The sequence below is a fragment of the Neodiprion pinetum genome, chromosome 1, assembly GCF_021155775.2.
Source record: "Neodiprion pinetum isolate iyNeoPine1 chromosome 1, iyNeoPine1.2, whole genome shotgun sequence".
NCBI classification, from domain to species: Eukaryota; Metazoa; Arthropoda; class Insecta; order Hymenoptera; family Diprionidae; genus Neodiprion; species Neodiprion pinetum.
In genome coordinates, this window is record NC_060232.1 from 40,561,530 (window position 1) to 40,578,038 (window position 16,509).

The window sequence follows — 16,509 nt, forward strand, 5'->3', positions numbered from 1 at the left end:
AAAAACCGTATGTACCCTACCGACCCTCGAAACTGTCACAATACACACGTGCCTGGTATGTCTCTCCGCATACAAGCTAGTCCGATGCCACTTGACTGCAGGGGGTCGCCAATAAGCCGCCCCCCGCCTGAAAGGGCTGCCTTGTTCCCTTCTTTTTGTCTCCGTTAAATCAACCATCGTCTCCCACAAACTCCGCGGTTGGCAGTCCCTTGGCGAGCTAATTTGACTTTGATTGGCTGGGAAAGACGGTGAAAATATATTTCGGAATAAAAATGACGCGCTGTGATTACGCCGGGGTGCGTATGGTAAAATTTTTTTTATTTATTTACCTACTCATGAGAATTCGATCGTACGTAAGAGGTGGCAAAACTTTTTGACAATATCGAAAGCACTTTTCGCTCTAGCAATGAAAAGCAATGAAATGGTAATATTTTATTATTTCATTGGATTCGGAGAGACTATTTTTCCGCTTCTATTCATGTCATCCGTTGACATGATTCGTGGACAATAATCTTTGTACGTATTTATAGATACTTATCAACTTGTCTGCGGAATGTTATTTATCTGCGGAATGATATCAAGTTGTTACGTATGTAACTTCCTCGTATGATTACGTATACAACGCGCTGCATACAACAGGATGAGAAACATTAGCATCGATGGTGATGAAACGCTGGAAAGAGTGCGGGGTAAAAAAATAAATGAAGAATGTAAATTGGAGTACGAGCAATAATTACTGCAGTGCCTGCGGGCATAAAATATTGCGTTTTATACCGTCCTCAGAATAAACGCGCTTGACATCGTCACCTGCAACAACATTCCGGGACCACCATGAAAAGGAATGTGAAATTTCGTTCCAACAATGGAACACGCTCATTCGTAATGTCTCGACCTAGTCGCTATATATCGTAAGATAATGAGTATCGTGGGGATTCACGCGGATGTTATTATACACAATATTTTATGTCACAAAGCTCTCGATAGCAAAATCCACATCATCGCGATGTCTCGATTAGTTTTCAAGCTTTTACTGGTGAAATATCCATTGTACTGTATACCCAAACGAATAACCGTGATTCGGTAAGAAACATTTTCGCGTGTTTGTCGAATCGTAGTTTTAAATTGGTATAGAAGCCTTTTTCGCTTTTTAGCGTTCTTAAACCTCATCTGCTCACATTCATTTGTAAGGCTGATACAGTCGGCTGAAAATGGCCACGCATACGATTCTCGTACGACAACACCGCCATTTGTGATCGAAGAAAAAAACCCTTTGTCTGGAATTACGATCGCGAAATGTCACGTTTACTTTTTCAAAAAACTCCATTTTTTCACCGAGTACAACGGCCACTCCGAAAATCCCTCGGTGTTTTCGGATTCCTGACGAACGGGTATTGCTTGAAAGATTATTTCGCGGTCCCGTTCCGTTGAAATTCGCCGTTTTATCATCCGCGAGGCCTTATCGGGTCGAGGAGAGACCAGAAAAGCGTCTAGTCACCAGAGTACCGGATGGTGATTCCGGCGGGACGAATGGCGCTGGACCACGAAGCGGCCACGGCGCAAGGATCAGGCGCGGCTCCACCCACGTGATGACATAGGGAGTCCCCAGCACCCGCCCCGGCTCGCTAATTTTTCCATCTGTGTCAGGGTGCAGCCGCGCCATAGCTTCAGTAAAATTGCAGCAGCTATACGACTCGGAGGTGTACGATTCTGCTTCCGCAGATGTCGAACGAAGGTGCTCGGCGTCTTCTTCCGCATCAGCGGTCAGATGCAGAGCGACGATATTCCATCGCTTCCTCTCGCGCTGTGTACAAACATTTTTTTCGTCTGGTTCTCTTCTAGAGGTGAATTTAGTGAGCTGTTATCGCGTTAATCTCACTTCGACGCTACTCCAACTTTATTGTGTATACGGGTAGCGGTTTATCATTCTCGCATAACCGAGGATCGAATAGAAGGAGATCATGGTAAGGACTAGAGCAACGTAACTTTGACTATTCGGAAACTTATCGCGATGCTGGTACCGAAGTGAGTGACAACTTTCATTTTTTATGGACTGGTGCAGTGGCCGAAGAGAAATTTCTAGTCCTCGATTACCGTCGCGAGAACTTCGATCGAACATTTTTTAGATTTTGAATACTTTGACATCTTGTCATTTACAAGCGACGAAAATGCGGTATCACGTATAAATAACACAGGTTTATGTTAAAATTTTGAAACTCAACACGGAACATTTCAACACATACCCAACTGCATTTCGTTAATTAATTTCACTATAAAATACATAATTGAGTAAATAAAGTAAGCAAATAAATGCTTGGATCCAGCTAGTTTTTTTTTTTTCGACTTTCGACGATTCGACGATTGCGCTGAATGCGTGTTGTGCAGAACGGGTATTGTGTTGAGATGTTTTGTGTAGAAAACACAGTACGTTGAATTTCTGTGTTCAGTTTGCTGATATGTAATCAAAAATGCAACGGCTCATCATGTGAATGTTTGCCGGTGAACATTGATAAACAAGCGTCTAACACTTGTATTCAGGACCGATTATTCTTTTGGCATTTTTATGTAAAATGTTTTGTATGAATTTGGCACTAGAATTAATTAAACAGTTGGAGATCAGAGATAAAATACTGCTGTACGTGATGATCTGGCTTTATTTGTGCAATTGCTCCAAATTTTACTCTATCTATGGATCATCATTTATTGTAGCAGTAAAAAAAACATTACTATGTCGAAAATCGTTGATGCAGGTTCAATGGGCCAATTTTACCGGTATATCGCTTAAGGAAAAAATTGACAAGCATATTTTTTGCAGATCATTTTTTGTCGGCAGTATGTTTTTTTATCTGATACAATGTAAATAGGAAATATTATTAACGCATTGAGTGATAACAAAGAAAACCGTCGTGCGGGAATAGTTAAGAATCAGGGACGAAACCATGCATATAATCGTACAGGAATTAATGTGCTCAATAATTATTTTGAAAAACTGTGCAATTTTATATCCATATCAAAGGTCATTAGCGGAAACAAGGAGTTCAATGAAATTGATATCGAACGATTTCTGTTGTAATTTCATGTTACTTCTCCGGAACTTCCGATAAAGTACTTCCCAAAGGGTTCGAGGAATGATCGATAATCTCGTTTCGACCCACGTACGATACGCTGTTTATCCGGTGACTGCCGCTGTTTCAGCCGATGCTAACTTACGGAAACAGCAACGGATCGGCACCGGATGCGGAAAACGGCTCACCGGCAGATTCGCTGATCTCTGGGGACGGCGAGATCGGCGATATCGGAGATTCACCCGGGACACCTCGGGACACCGAGGAGGAGGCGACTTTCTCCGATGAGTTTTACTCTCACGACACCGACGACGAGGATGAGCACGGCAAACGACGTCGGGCCACCAGCTCGGTAAGCTACTTTAAATTATTACACCGTCCGACGTTCAGTTGCGATCGCAGAAGGCGGTAGAAAAATCGGTGTACCCTGTACAAACCTCAAATTTACGATGGAGAAATAATTTCGCCAAGACTCTTATAGTACCTACTCAATATTTCGATGCTCCGAAGCTCGACGGGATTTCCGGATCTGGAGGAAGTCGTCTGGGTTCCCCCGTACCTCGGACTGGAGGTCTAGGTGTTCGAAAGCTTTTTACCAACAGTCGCGAGCGCTGGAGGCAGCAGAATGTTAGCGGAGCGTTCGCAGAACTGAGGAAACTGGTGCCGACGCATCCGCCAGATAAGAAACTGTCGAAAAATGAGATTCTGCGAATGGCAATTAGGTAACCGGACAAGTTAGATGGTTGACAGTTTACATTTATACGCTGAAAATCACTATTTTTCGTATCTTGGACGCAAAGCGGTGATTTTTTTTTCACATTTTTTATTTGAATTTGGATATTTTTAAATATGTAGAGATTTTTTTGTACTCAGTGGCTGAAAATAGATATCTTGGTGTAAAATTGACCTAGGAACAAGAATATGGCCATAGATTTCATCTGCAAGACATACGTACAGAAATATTGGCCAAAAACACTCAAAAAAAGACTCATGCCAGTGATGTGTAAAAAAAAATAAATAATAAAAAATATGAAAAATAACTCTGGTACACGAAAATTCCTTTGTGTCAAACTTTTTTTCAAGCATATAATCACCAGCTCCGAAGGCGCGTCTCGCACAATGACGAATATCTGCTCCTACCTTTGGTCTGCCCAATATATTCATAGAAATATAGTGACCATTTTGAAAATAATCAATTAATCCTAAGATTGAAATAGTTTCGTTGGAAATTATTTATTAAAACGTGAAATCAGTTACCTGTTACACGGTTATTTTCAATTATTAGTTAAATATTTTAGTTTTAAATCGTTGGCCAAGATTTCAACCGATTTACGCGATTTTACACGACATTCAAATTTCGATACAGCAGTAAATGAAAATTTCTGCGACTGGTCAGGTAGGAAGAATCTAAACTGATTTCCACTTCCGGTATATTTTTCTTCTCTTTCTCAGGTACATAAGGCTTCTGAGCAACGTGCTTGACTGGCAAAAGAACCAAGATCGAAACGGATTGCAGTCAAGTTGCAATTCTACGGTTACCGAGTTACGGGTGAAGAGCGAGCCGATGTACCTTGGATCACATCAGATGAAACCCGGAAGCCCGGGGTTCTTCAAGCAAGAAAAAATCACCAGCGACTCGACACCTGATGGCGGTTACAAGCCGGCCTATCCTGCTCAGCGACTTCCGGCACACACCTTCTTAACTTGCCATAGACACGGAAACGACCTCCTAATGATCGCTCCGGTGGGTGCTGGGAAGGCGGGAAACATCGCTGGAAGTAACGCCGCGAGAGAAAGATCGGGGAATCACTATAATTCTGCCAACGGAACAACGAACGGCTTGGCTTCCGCCATTTTGAACAACAGCGCCAGGCATATCGGCTACGGGAAATCCCCAGTCACCAACGGCCCAGCCATCTTGAGCAACGGGTCTGGTGGCGTTGCTGGAACTGGGACCGGAAGCGCTCAGGGCGGTGCAGCGAATGCCGTAGGACATAAACGGCTCAAAGTCGAAGCTGCTGACGAGGATCAGGTCGTCCAGAACAAAGGACTTTCCCCTGTTATAACGAACGCCAGGAAAAGAGCTCGGGTCAGTTTGACCAAAGATAGCGCGGCTGCGTTCAGGACTTCAGAGTTTAAGAGTGTAAACAGGAAGTAGAAGGCGAAAACAAGAAAAGTGGATTTCTGTGACGGTAGAATAAATACTCTCGTGTATGTGTATAGAAGGAACTTTGCGATTGAAAATCGCTGGAACATTCAGAATGGAATATCGAAAGGCTTATGTGAAGATAAAAACAAAAAGAACTAAAAATTAATTTTTATTTTGATCAATTTTGTAACGATCTTTTTCAATAGAAGTTACGCGCTTATAAGTTGTTCCTCTTCGTACGTGTGACCTACGCTGAAAAGTTAAGCCTTCTACTGCTCCCTTTCGAATATTCTATGAATTTTTTGTCGCCAAAATAAAAATAAGTAATTAAAAAGTTCATTGTGGCATCCTACGAAGACAAGAAGAATTTTATAAATATTATAGATACATACATATAGATGTATACTTATGTTGTCCTATAATTATCGCAGAAGATGTGTAAAATAGCCTGGTTGGCAAATTTCGTGTAGAAATATAATTCAAAGAACAGAAATACAGGAATACACAATAATTTAAATGTAACTATAATATGATAACATTGTTGAAATCAACTTTCTACGTTGGATTTTTGTATAAAGTTTATGTATCTAAATAAATGTGTATACTTACCTATAAATGCATATGGTACATACCTAAGATTTGGTTAATTTAGCTGCGAGTAATTCGATCGTGCTCACACAGTAATTCAGGCGGTCATAATTATCCTGGTGAACGTGGTCTCATTTTTTTTTGAAACACTGGAAAGTATTCCTTGGCATATTTGTATTTTCGATTTTTCCTACAATGCTCTCGACTTATTGTGCAAAATCTTGTTACCAGTTGGTGGGGCGAATAGTTGGCTCAAGTATCGGTAGTCGGTGTTTCTATGAATTTGTGAGTGTTAGTCGGTAACTACGAGTACTTTAGATTGTTTATAGATATAAAAAGATGACATGGATGGAAGGAAGGTGGCAAAACGTGAGTAAATGTGGGTATAATGACAGTTGATGACACTCCAGAACGCACATTGACCTGCTAGTTCTATATGTACCATTAGCAATTCAGCCAAACTTGACTACAACTTGGTTTTCACCAAGCGTGAATTGCTGGACAATGGTGTTTGGTGGTGTAAAATATACTAGTCCAGCATAGTCGAATCCAATAGTACAATTATTTTACTTATCTGTCAAAAGCTATAACAATTCCATGTAACAAAATAAAAGCCGACCATGCTGATCAGAAAAACCTGTACAAGACAATGTCTATTGAATATGCATCTTGTCACGGCAACAGTTTGGAACAAATTTGAAGAGCGTTGGTATTTCTATAACGATCCAGTTTTAATTTATGTAAAACGATTAGTCCGCTAATCTCTTATCACTCTCCAACCCATTGGTTACTCACTGGCATTAGCCAGTCTCAGTTTAGCATAGTCAGCCACATGCTGGATACCGAATTCCACTGAAGCGATATGAAGATTAGCCGCAGAAGCGAGCGGATTTATACTGACGTTGTGGAGTTCTGCGATTTGGGTGCTACACGCGGCCGCGGGATCTCCACTCGTGGCCAACTTTCCCATCCAGAATTCGTTACCTGTGAAAAACCAAATTTTTTACCACCATTTATTTTTTCAACCATACTGCTTATATATCACTGATCAACGTACCTGGCAAAGCGTTTCCATCCCAGGCGTAGGTTACAACGATTAGTTTCTTCTCATTGATACCTGTGTGTGGTTCTCGCTTCCCAAAGTGAATCTTTATGTCTGTCAGTTATAGATTAATGATGAATATGATGATAATAATAATGACGGCGGTGGAAGAATCGATGTGATCAGATAAATAGGCAGGATTACTGAGACGAACTTACGCCCAAAGTTGCTACCGTTTTCCACTCCGCCGCAGTTAGTTTCGTTTTTCAAGTAAGCAAACATCACGTCGCTAACAAGCGGAATCTTTTTCATCAATCTATTCATTGCAATTTCGAAAGCCTTCATAAAGTAGACTTCTTGCTCGGGCAAGGCCTTCCAAACGCCTGTGAATCCATGTTCAATGAGTCCTTTATACGTTCACCTTAGCCATCGCGTACGTAGTTCGTATTTAAAAATCAAGCCCGTTAACATCGAACGGATGAAATATTACCTAAACCGAATCCAACGACGTGAATGTAGGCAGTGGTTTTAAGTTCATTGGCACGTGCATTTGCCTCGAGGAGAATAATTTCGGCAGTGATAATTGTCCGTTTGAGGTAATTTTCCGCGTCGAAGATGTACTTCTGTCCGACAGAGACATACTTCGGGTCAGTTGGTGTCCTTTCAAGCCGCTGAGTAACCTCTTCGTAAAGAGGCAAATGGGACTCTCCATAAAATTGTGCCCAGACTCGGCGTAGTTCCTGAAGATCAGTTGAATTCTTGCCTTGTGACGGAGCATTGGCGCCGTATCTAAGTATTTGAACTAATTAAAAAACGATATAAATTACGTAAAACACAACGAAGAAAACTGGAAATCACCCGTTTTCAACAGTGTTCTGATCTGGCGCGACTGCAATGTCTTGGTACTCCATGAAACCGGGTCTTTGGAACCTGAAAACAAATGAAACGTGAGTCTGAGCGCATTTCGATCGACGAGGGAGCAAATTTTGGGTAATTTACCTTGAACCCACTACGCCTACAATAACGCCCCTTGGCTCAACTTCGCTGGGGTTATTTACCAAGATTCCCATGTTTTTTCGTGATCCATCATTGATGAACTCCGTATGCGACGACATCGTTAGCATTGCTGACAACTTGACCTCATCGTAGGAGAGGTATTTTTCCAACACCTGGAATTATTTTTCTAGTTCAGCCGGAAAAAGGAACGTCGTTTTCACGTAACTATCAATCCAACGATTTGAATCATCTCACGTTGGAAACAGTCTGTAACTTTCACAGATACATTTCTTACTGAAGCTTACCAAAGGGGGTTTTTCCTTGTCAGTACCGATCTGCTCCCACCCGCCGAATCCCAGCGCCACCTCGAAGGTCTTGAACTTGTCCTTCCGGCTCATGAAGCAGACTGCTCTGCGCTCGAGGAGCCGCTGGACCAGCTCGATCAGTCCCACATTTCGGTAGAGGTTTTTTTCGACCGTGCTTCCTCTTTCCCGCTTATGTTTCAACCAGTCAGCAATAAGTGGCAGCATGTCCTCATGAATCAAGGGATAGACCGAGTTGGCGTTACGCTGATGGTAAGAAGAAAACCCACTCAAGATACTCTACCCGTTTCTGTTTCTTTTTATTATAGGAGCATCAATGGACTCATACCTCAAGAGTCGCTTTCGGGATCCGCTTCTGAAGTTCTGAAATGCGCACCGTGTTAACGGGGAACTTTAGCGGAAAGGAGTTGCTTTTTTCAACGAGCGTCGGTAAGTTGATCAGCGGAGGCCTCGTGGTTTCCAAACACCCCTTAAGCAGTTTTCTAGTTGCCTTGTTAAGACGGTTTCCATCGAGCTCGCTAAGCCGACTGGGCCATGAGACGTTTGGAGGGGCTTTCTTGTGACCACTTTTGCGCTTCGCAATAAACATTTTTTTAACCTCTATATCTTTGTACCTTTAACTTTCCGTATCACACACTTATTGATATTATACGATTTAATTATATACCTTTGGTTTGGGTGTAGTCTGTGATGTAGAAGCGCGCTTGGACAACTTCGGAGGCATTTTTACTGCTTTTATTGAGATATTGCCAGAGGTGAAAACACCAGTTCACGAACTGGTGCTTACCGATGCTTCAGTAATTCCAACAGTCGGTAAGTCGCGGCTTACAATCAATAAGTGGCAGGCCTGAGAGCGGTCCACTAACTGAAGCCGAACCAAGCTGTACAGCTACTTTAATACACGGTTTTACGGCTTTGCGTGACGTTGGATTGCTCCTACTACGACATTCGCATTTTGCACGTCGGCACAAGTCGGTGCCGGTCTTGGCCTGTTTGCCCGCGAACGTCCGCATGGGTTAAACACAGTGAGTCACTGATGTTCGCCGTGACGTCATTTGGATGAAAAGTATGTGAGCTCAACTAAAGCAGATAGTACAGTCCATTGCAGCATGGCTTGTCACCTACGAGATAACCGCTGATATGATGAATCGAATGATATGAGTTCTTCCCGTTTAACCCGTTCAGCCACGCAATGCAATTACTTGAAAGTGCAAAAAAATTTGGAATTTTGCATGGCCTATAAAAAAATAATGTCAAAAAACTAAGAAAAAAATGTGCCACTATAGTGGCTTCTGTGACTGAAAGGGTCAGTGACAAAACCTCAATAGAAACAGAAGATTCTTCGAAATACTCGAGTAATTTTTCCCAATTTTTTGTTAAATGGATAATGCAACACTATTTGTGGATTGGTTCGCAATGCCTGCACTGGACTGGGAGAGGTTGCAGGATATCAGTCAAGGAGATACCGTAGAGATAGTCTGACTTCACTCGATGCAAGTCATGAATTGTAAGATATTGATCAAATGAAAGAGCAGTGGTATCAGATTGAATAATTTTTTCGCATGAAGTCTATTACGGTATGAGTAAAAATAGTGGTTCTATGATGATAAAACTATCAGGTACATCGTCGAGTGCAGGAAAAACAAGATGATGAAGAGAAACGCTAACGTTTTTGATCCTTTCTTAATATATAATTATGTATAGTTTTATACAAAGTTTCAACATTATGATTCGATTATTGACATGCGATGTGAAGATACAGTGTTCGTCAATTCACTTAATTAATTCTAAAATATTGCAGGGGTATAACTTTTGAACAACTATAAAGTTACGGTCATAGAGCTCTTCTTAATTCCTACAATGTATGTTTGTCGATCGAAAGGGTCACCGAATTTTCGTCAGTACACAAAACATCTTTTCTTCTCAAACTTTCAGATAGTAATTACGAAATTTGTAGATGTAGGATATACTCAACAGAAAATATATGAAGTTTAAGTCATTAACGTAAGTATAGATATACACGAATAAATTATTTGTTCCCATTGCTGCGTTACATTATCAATAAAAATACGGTATCCTAATTATGCAATTCCAATTCTAGGTCTGTGAACCATTGCGAATACGTCTAGTAAGATTTATATTATACACACTGTTAGGGTGGGTGAGCGGATCTGATAGCGAAGATGCGTGTTGTCGAGGTTGTTATCAGCTTTATCGATTTGCCTGATATGAAATGCAGTGTATGTATATCTGTGGAATCGAGCGTTTACATCTTATGCTGTACAGGTAACTCCAATTGCAACTTATAATCGGTAGCGCTCCGGCAATTGGTTAAAGACTTTCCAAAACATCTGACTCTTCCCTATACCAGATAAATCTTGAACTTGGAACCCTGTCTTTCGGGTTTTTTGTGGATATTTCGTTTTCCCGCTGAGTCTTTCGACATTGGAGTCGACGGCGGTGTTGGCGGCGTTGACGAAGAAGGAGTCGGCTCATCGCCTTGACTGAAGGCTCTTCTTGTCGGGGCCCCGACGCTCCTCTCGAATACCTCGATGCTTACATAGCTCGCGTCGCTCATTCGGGACTCCTGCCTAGCTTGGCTGATCTCGGTGTAGCTGATCCAGGACTCTCTCGAGCCCCCAGAAGTTCGCTTAGCGCTCCAAATTTGTCTGCATGCTCGCTCGTTGCCGAAGTCATCAGAGTGAATCCTTCTCTCCCGCTGGTCATTGGGCTGTCCAAGATCTTCACTGAACCTCAGCTTTTCGTGGAATATTCTCAGCCGTTCCTCGCGCTCATGTTCGTCCAGATCCTCAAAGTCCCTCTTCTGTAATACGTCTGCGTCCCGTTCTTTGGATTCCGACGATTCGCGGTGCTCCTCTTCTTCGCTTCCGCTCTTGCTGATCCAAATGTTCCTTCGGGGCGGATTTCTCACCTTCCTGGGCCACTCGGTCTCGACCTTGAAGTCGTAGAGATCACGAATTCGCTGATTTACTCCGGTGGTACATCTCGCTACCTCGGAAGACGGACTTCTTTTGTAGTCTCGGTGCTCCGCGATGCTCCGACGTACTGTGCCAGTCGGCGTCGACCCCAAGGAGGAAGATTTCGTATCTTCCGAGTAAAAGACATCGTCACGAACGATGTTCATCGCCGGAGGATCCCACCCCGGTGGATCCAAGGTGGTATCGGTGTATCTGCGTTCCCTGAATGGTCTGGAAGGGGACGAGCCAAAGCTCGGGTGATCTCTGCTTCTGGAACAGGTCGCCCCAGTGCTATGGCTTCTGGTGGCGTGACTCTTCCCGTTTTTAATCGGCACCATAGCCTCGTGCTCTTCAGCGTTGAAATCTTCGGACATCTTAGTTCTTGGGCTAATTTGGTTATCATGCGATCTTTCTTCCTGGTCCGTGAGCTCACTTTGATCGTTCTTCCGTGTCGCGTTATCCGCTTGAATTGCGCCTTCTTCTTCTATCGAGTCTTGGGTCGGGAAGGGAAGCCTCTTTGTCTTTGAGACCTGCTTTGAGGATGGCATCCAGCGCCTAACCTCTCCGAAATCTGTGTGCCGACGATCCTCGGTACGCCTCACTGCGTGCGACTTTTGCAGAAAATCAATTTCCGCGCTGTAGCTTCTTTGGGCACGCGGTGATCTGGGCTCTTGTTGCTCACTGATGGCCAATGATGGGCCACCGATCCTGTCCTGCGGGTTCAAGGGATAAACTAATTTATAGATACCGAATGAATATATGTATGCTAAAAATAGACTGTTTTATCTACCTAAGCAAGATGGAGTCTCGCGTAGTCGGCTATGTGAAGGATACCGTGTTCCGGCGATGCAATGTGGAGACTTGTTGCTGCGGCGTGAGTATTTACCCGAGCATTGTGGAGCTCTGCTATTTGGCTGCTGCAAGCAGCGGCTGGATCGCCACTCGTTGCCAAAGACCCGAACCAAAATTCATTACCTGTGTTTAGAGTATTGTGTATTATAACAAAGCAATAAATCGTATGTCATAACCCATCACATTAGGTATATCTTTTATTCTTTATCATGGACTAGTTACAAGTCGACGGAATGAAATAGAAGTAGATATAAACGGATACCTCGACTGTATCGACTTTGGTGTGGTATCTAAGCTACTTTTACCTGGCAAAGAGTTTCCATCCCAAGCATAAGTGACCACTAGAAGTTTGTTCGCATCAGTAGCTCGGAATAATCGGCTGTGAGGTTCTCTCAGAGCGAAGTGAATCTTGATATCTGAAATGATGGCACCATTTGATGCACTAATCATGCATCGCAAATCGCATCTACTATCCATCATTTTGGTGAAAATAGAAGAGTCGCAGTGGAGTAATCGTGAAAATATAGTTTTTAAAATTAATGACGAATGAAGGATTGAAGCTTTTAATGTAGATTATATACATCATATGTAATTATATAGAATACCAACCTCCTAAATAATCCCCGTTTCCGGCACCACCGCACTTCTGTTGTCTGAAGTAGGCAAACATTATATCAGAAACGAACTTGAGCTTCTTCTTCATCTTGCCTATCGCAATCTCGAATGTTTTTAAAAAGTATATTTCTTGATCCTGAAGAGTTCTCCATACGCCAAGGCCGAAACCAACGACGTGCAAGAAGGCCGTTGTATTCTGTTTCTCCGCCCTCGAGTTTGCTTCCAGCAAAATCATTTCAACGGAGAGAAGCGTCCTCTTCATGTAGTTCTCAACGTCGAAAATATACTGTCGTGATATCGGGACGACAACGTACCGCTTGTTCTCCTTCGACTTCAACCGTTTGACCGCTTCCTCGTAAAGCGGCAAGTATTCTTCACCGTAAAATCTAGCCCAAGCGACGCGAAGACCTCGTCTCTCTTCCGTCGTTCCATCGGTAGCCGGGCCATATCTAAAGATTGGTTGATTTATCATAAGATTGCAGGATATCTTTTGTTCTTGTAATTCTCACTCAAAATCAGCCCAGAAAAAGAGATTTGATAACAATTCGATAGAGAGCTTGTGTCGGTTTGTCTTCCTACTACATGCGAATTTCTTAAGCTTACCCATTGTCCATATTGTTCTGTAGCGGTGTCACCACAATATCTTGATACTCCATAACTCCTACCCGCTGGAACCTAAGAAGCGATCGTTACACGTTGACACCTGGTGAGTCTACTTCAGACATGAAGAATCAGGAGCTTCGTGTTCACATAGCGCTTTCTTACCTCGATCCAACAACTCCGATGATTACGCCTCGTGGCTGAACCGAGTCAGGGTCACTAGAAACGATGCCTTTGTTATCCCTTGACCCGTCATTGATGAATTCAGTGTGCGATGACATCATCATCATTGCAGACAATTTGATTTCGTCGTAGGAGAGACACTTTGTCAGCACCTGGTAATGGAGAATCATAGCTTAACCGTAACGCTAGCAGTGTGAAACGGTGAGGTAAGTACAGCACCGCTTACCAAGGGTTCTTTTTCCTGCTCCGTACCGACGTATTCCCAGCCTTCAGATCCGGTGTTTTTATCCATAAGCAGGTACTTGTCGCGAGGACCAACGAAGACGACGGCTCTCTGTTCCAGAAGACGCTGGACCAACTGAATTAAGCCCATTTCTTGGTACATCGGCTTCTCCAATACACTTCCGTGGGTTCGTTTGTACTTTAGCCAGTTGGCTATCAACGGAATCATGGCCTCGTGGATCAGAGGATACGTCGAGTTGGCGTTCATCTAGGTTCAGAAAAAGGATTAATTCATTATCTCAGGGTGATTTCAAAGAGTGCAAACCTCGAGTGTGTCGGGGCTGATGCCCCTTTCCTTCAGGGCTCGGGTGCGCACGGTGTTAACCGGGATCGTGATTGGAAAATTATCACTCCTAGTGATCAGCTCGTCCAAGGAGATCGGCGAGGGTGGTGGCAAGTCCATGCATGGTTTGAGGATCTTCTTGGTATCCTCGTCGATGGGAACACCGTTCGGAGTCCCGAGGGTATTCTCCCAGGAGATTTCCGGTGCTTCGAGCGAGGCAGATTCCTGCATCTGGCTAGAATCACTTCCGCCCCGGTTTGACTACGGGACGTTAAAAATTATTCGGGAAAAGTGATGCAAGGTCAATGGAGATCGAAGGCATACGCTGTCGTGGAACTGCTGATCTCTTTACTTCATGGTATTACATTCACTGACGTGATCGCGATCGCAAACGTAATATCTATTAATAGAGATGCTGATTATAGAGCAAGGGCACGGTTCTCGCTCCTTTGACGCTCGTGCAGGGCATGAAATTTCCTAAATAGCGGAAAATTTATCCGTTCGCTCTGACGGTCCCGGTCGATTAGGTACATGCTGTTCACCCATTTTGCCACATCGTAGGCAGGGGTGCCGTTAGGAGTAGGTCACGTGCAGAAATAGGCCACGATGCATTTTTCCTTTTTATTTAATACGAAAAAGTAGGGTCAGTTGAAAATTGCAACAACGCCATCGGTTAGACATATGCTACAAGTGAACGAATTCCCAACATTGGCAAAATGCACATATTATGTGATAAAACCATGCTGCTAACAAAGTGGAATAGCACTGTTAACCTTGACTTTCGGATCTTGATCAAATTGACCCAAGTTCAGAAAACTGATGTCCATACAGTTACGCGTGGGGTAAAATTTTTCTCTACATTCTTTTCTCATAATTATTCTGAGGATAATGTATCATTCCAGGTAAGTAGTGCGATCTGTTGTTTGTAACTTACATTGAGTTTGCTATTCGTGGAATAAAAGGGGTAATTTCACCTGAACAGTTAAAAGCCTTGAAACCTCAGATATTGCTATCTATCGCCTACAAGCTCTGTCGTCTTGGTTTATCGTATTTGAGTCAGCAGAGGCCTATAATCCAAAGAATTACGGAGTGCCTGGGACTACTCTTTCAAAAACCGCGTTCCGTAGCTTTCGAAGTTGGTTGAATAAATCACAGCAGGCATTTATTCTATCGCTTTATTTAAAAACCGTTTTCACCTTATATCACGATTGTTGATAATAAGTTGAAAAGTTTCCGTTTGATATGACCGCAAGCTGACTGGTTTCCAGGCGCAAAATAAGGAAAATACTTTGACGCAATAAATTACAAGAACTTCGTAACTGCGCCCACATTATGAAGCAGCGCATGATATTTCTTCGGTGAACACGGTGTGGTCAGCTGTATGAGTAATTGTTTTTTTTTTCAATACATAATGGTGATCACGGTTGGTAGCCTTACTCGCTGTCGTCATCGTTGTTTTCTCGATTACTTTGTACCGAAAGTATTGAAAGGTATCCGAAAATTAAATCAATTACTGACAATAATAAATAATAATTGAAAACGAAGAAATTCTATCGGGTTTGAACATATTAATTTCAAAATATCGACTCACCCGGCGTATGCAACACGAGAAAACCGACATTCCACTGAATTTATATACACCCGTTGATCAAACCTCACCGCAAATTATCTAGCTACTCCTTGAAGAGTAACGAGTAGAAGATATCGCTGTCTGTGTTCCAGAGTCGAGTGTCAACTTGATACAGTGTTGTATATTCGAAAGAAATTGCCGCATGCTCACGATAAGCCAGCTTTGAATTTGGAACGCCTGCGCTGTCGTAAGCGCTCCACCTACTGCGATACCATAAGCATCGACAGCTGTTAGTTAAATTCAGCATTGCCGACCTCACAGTTAAGTGAGCACTTGGTCCAGTAGCGATTGTCGGTATCATAAGGATTAGCATCGAAATATCCATGCATGACTCAGTCGCGAAGTTTCTGTTAAGGGAGATGATGTGGTTAGTCCTTACCGACTGTGTTACATGTCTTCTATTTTGGCTAGCATCAGAGGCTACGCATTGCATTGCAAAAAGAGCATACCAGCCGTATTCAACGGGCAATTCGGAACAAAAGTGTGCTAAAACATTTTCGTTTTAAGCAAAAAAAAAGAAATGCGTTGACGTGTTTTTGTTCAGAATTGCATTTAGAATACGGCTGTCATTTGTTTTTTTTTTTTGGTGTCATTTCGATTTCTGTCTTCTACGTCGAAATCAAGTATAGTTCTCCTTAATCCGCAGGAATTACTGGTTCAGCTGGTCCGAGGACAAGAGTTCAAAGTTCTAGATTTGAAGCCAGAGTTCTCTATTATCGACAGGGGGACAATTCCAGGGATCGATAGCACCTGGCTGCTGTAGATACAACGGAGACACGACGCGCCTGCTATGGCTGCGACTCAGTTAGTAATTTTGGCGGCACGTGTTCAAACGGTACCTTGAAGAGCTCGGCTGTGATTTCTAGGGAAAAACCATCTGCGTGTGCCTCGAAGCGGGCCCCACACAACCAGCCCACCAGAAATAT

The 16,509-nt window shown here is 42.9% G+C and overlaps 4 protein-coding genes across 7 annotated transcripts; 1 reads left to right on the forward strand and 3 right to left on the reverse strand.

The window, feature by feature from the left end:
• The first annotated feature begins 1,685 nt into the window (after window positions 1-1,685).
• HLH3B (Helix loop helix protein 3B) lies at window positions 1,686-6,024 on the forward strand. 3 transcript variants are annotated; one of them, XM_069135860.1, is made up of 4 exons: window positions 1,686-1,961; window positions 3,104-3,414; window positions 3,534-3,784; window positions 4,515-6,024. In XM_069135860.1, the coding sequence occupies exons 2-4, from the start codon at window positions 3,196-3,198 to the stop codon at window positions 5,218-5,220; spliced, it is 1,176 nt and encodes a 391-aa protein (XP_068991961.1). In that variant the 5' UTR covers window positions 1,686-1,961; window positions 3,104-3,195; the 3' UTR covers window positions 5,221-6,024. The 3 variants fall into 3 exon arrangements, with proteins under 3 accessions (XP_068991961.1, XP_068991960.1, XP_046480627.1); XM_069135859.1 differs by having other exon boundaries at window positions 3,193-3,414; XM_046624671.2 differs by having other exon boundaries at window positions 3,193-3,414; window positions 3,573-3,784.
• Window positions 6,025-6,342: 318 nt separating this feature from the next.
• On the reverse strand, window positions 6,343-9,035 carry LOC124218186 (uncharacterized). Its single transcript, XM_046624659.2, has 9 exons — window positions 8,828-9,035; window positions 8,489-8,734; window positions 8,143-8,406; window positions 7,841-8,010; window positions 7,700-7,771; window positions 7,332-7,630; window positions 7,060-7,224; window positions 6,857-6,955; window positions 6,343-6,783 (listed from the first exon to the last, which is right to left on the reverse strand). Exons 1-9 carry the CDS (start codon window positions 8,882-8,884, stop codon window positions 6,587-6,589), a joined length of 1,569 nt encoding a protein of 522 aa, XP_046480615.1. The 5' UTR covers window positions 8,885-9,035; the 3' UTR covers window positions 6,343-6,586.
• An 808-nt stretch (window positions 9,036-9,843) lies between these two features.
• LOC124224873 (uncharacterized) lies at window positions 9,844-11,869 on the reverse strand (the record flags this gene model as incomplete). The annotated part of the gene is made up of 1 exon (XM_046637074.2): window positions 9,844-11,869. A coding segment is annotated over one exon (1,347 nt), but the record flags the coding sequence as incomplete, so codon positions are not given.
• On the reverse strand, window positions 11,715-15,717 carry LOC124220417 (uncharacterized). Of its 2 annotated transcripts, none has more exons than XM_046629277.2 (9): window positions 15,545-15,717; window positions 13,936-14,214; window positions 13,615-13,878; window positions 13,371-13,540; window positions 13,209-13,280; window positions 12,600-13,054; window positions 12,296-12,406; window positions 11,929-12,113; window positions 11,715-11,851 (listed from the first exon to the last, which is right to left on the reverse strand). In XM_046629277.2, the coding sequence occupies exons 1-8, from the start codon at window positions 15,572-15,574 to the stop codon at window positions 11,929-11,931; spliced, it is 1,566 nt and encodes a 521-aa protein (XP_046485233.1). In that variant the 5' UTR covers window positions 15,575-15,717; the 3' UTR covers window positions 11,715-11,851. The 2 variants fall into 2 exon arrangements, with proteins under 2 accessions (XP_046485233.1, XP_046485243.1); XM_046629287.1 differs by having other exon boundaries at window positions 15,613-15,664.
• Window positions 15,718-16,509: the final 792 nt, after the last annotated feature.

What these genes read in the sequence shown, in the direction of transcription:
- HLH3B (XM_069135859.1), top strand. An exon ending in GACGTCGGGCCACCAGCTCG is followed by an intron (nt 3,415 to 3,533) that starts GTAAGCTACTTT and finishes AATTTCGCCAAG; the next exon opens with ACTCTTATAGTACCTACTCA. An exon ending in ATTCTGCGAATGGCAATTAG is followed by an intron (nt 3,785 to 4,514) that starts GTAACCGGACAA and finishes TCTCTTTCTCAG; the next exon opens with GTACATAAGGCTTCTGAGCA.
- LOC124218186 (XM_046624659.2), bottom strand. Translation starts at nt 8,884, where the DNA reads ATGCCTCCGAAGTTGTCCAAGCGCGCTTCTACATCACAGACTACACCC. An exon ending in AGACTACACCCAAACCAAAG is followed by an intron (nt 8,735 to 8,827) that starts GTATATAATTAA and finishes TTTATTGCGAAG; the next exon opens with CGCAAAAGTGGTCACAAGAA. An exon ending in CAGAACACTGTTGAAAACGG is followed by an intron (nt 7,631 to 7,699) that starts GTGATTTCCAGT and finishes TCAAATACTTAG; the next exon opens with ATACGGCGCCAATGCTCCGT.
- LOC124220417 (XM_046629277.2), bottom strand. Translation starts at nt 15,574, where the DNA reads ATGTCGGTTTTCTCGTGTTGCATACGCCGG. An exon ending in AAACGGGGATTATTTAGGAG is followed by an intron (nt 12,407 to 12,599) that starts GTTGGTATTCTA and finishes CCATCATTTCAG; the next exon opens with ATATCAAGATTCACTTCGCT. An exon ending in GGATGGAAACTCTTTGCCAG is followed by an intron (nt 12,114 to 12,295) that starts GTAAAAGTAGCT and finishes CTCTAAACACAG; the next exon opens with GTAATGAATTTTGGTTCGGG.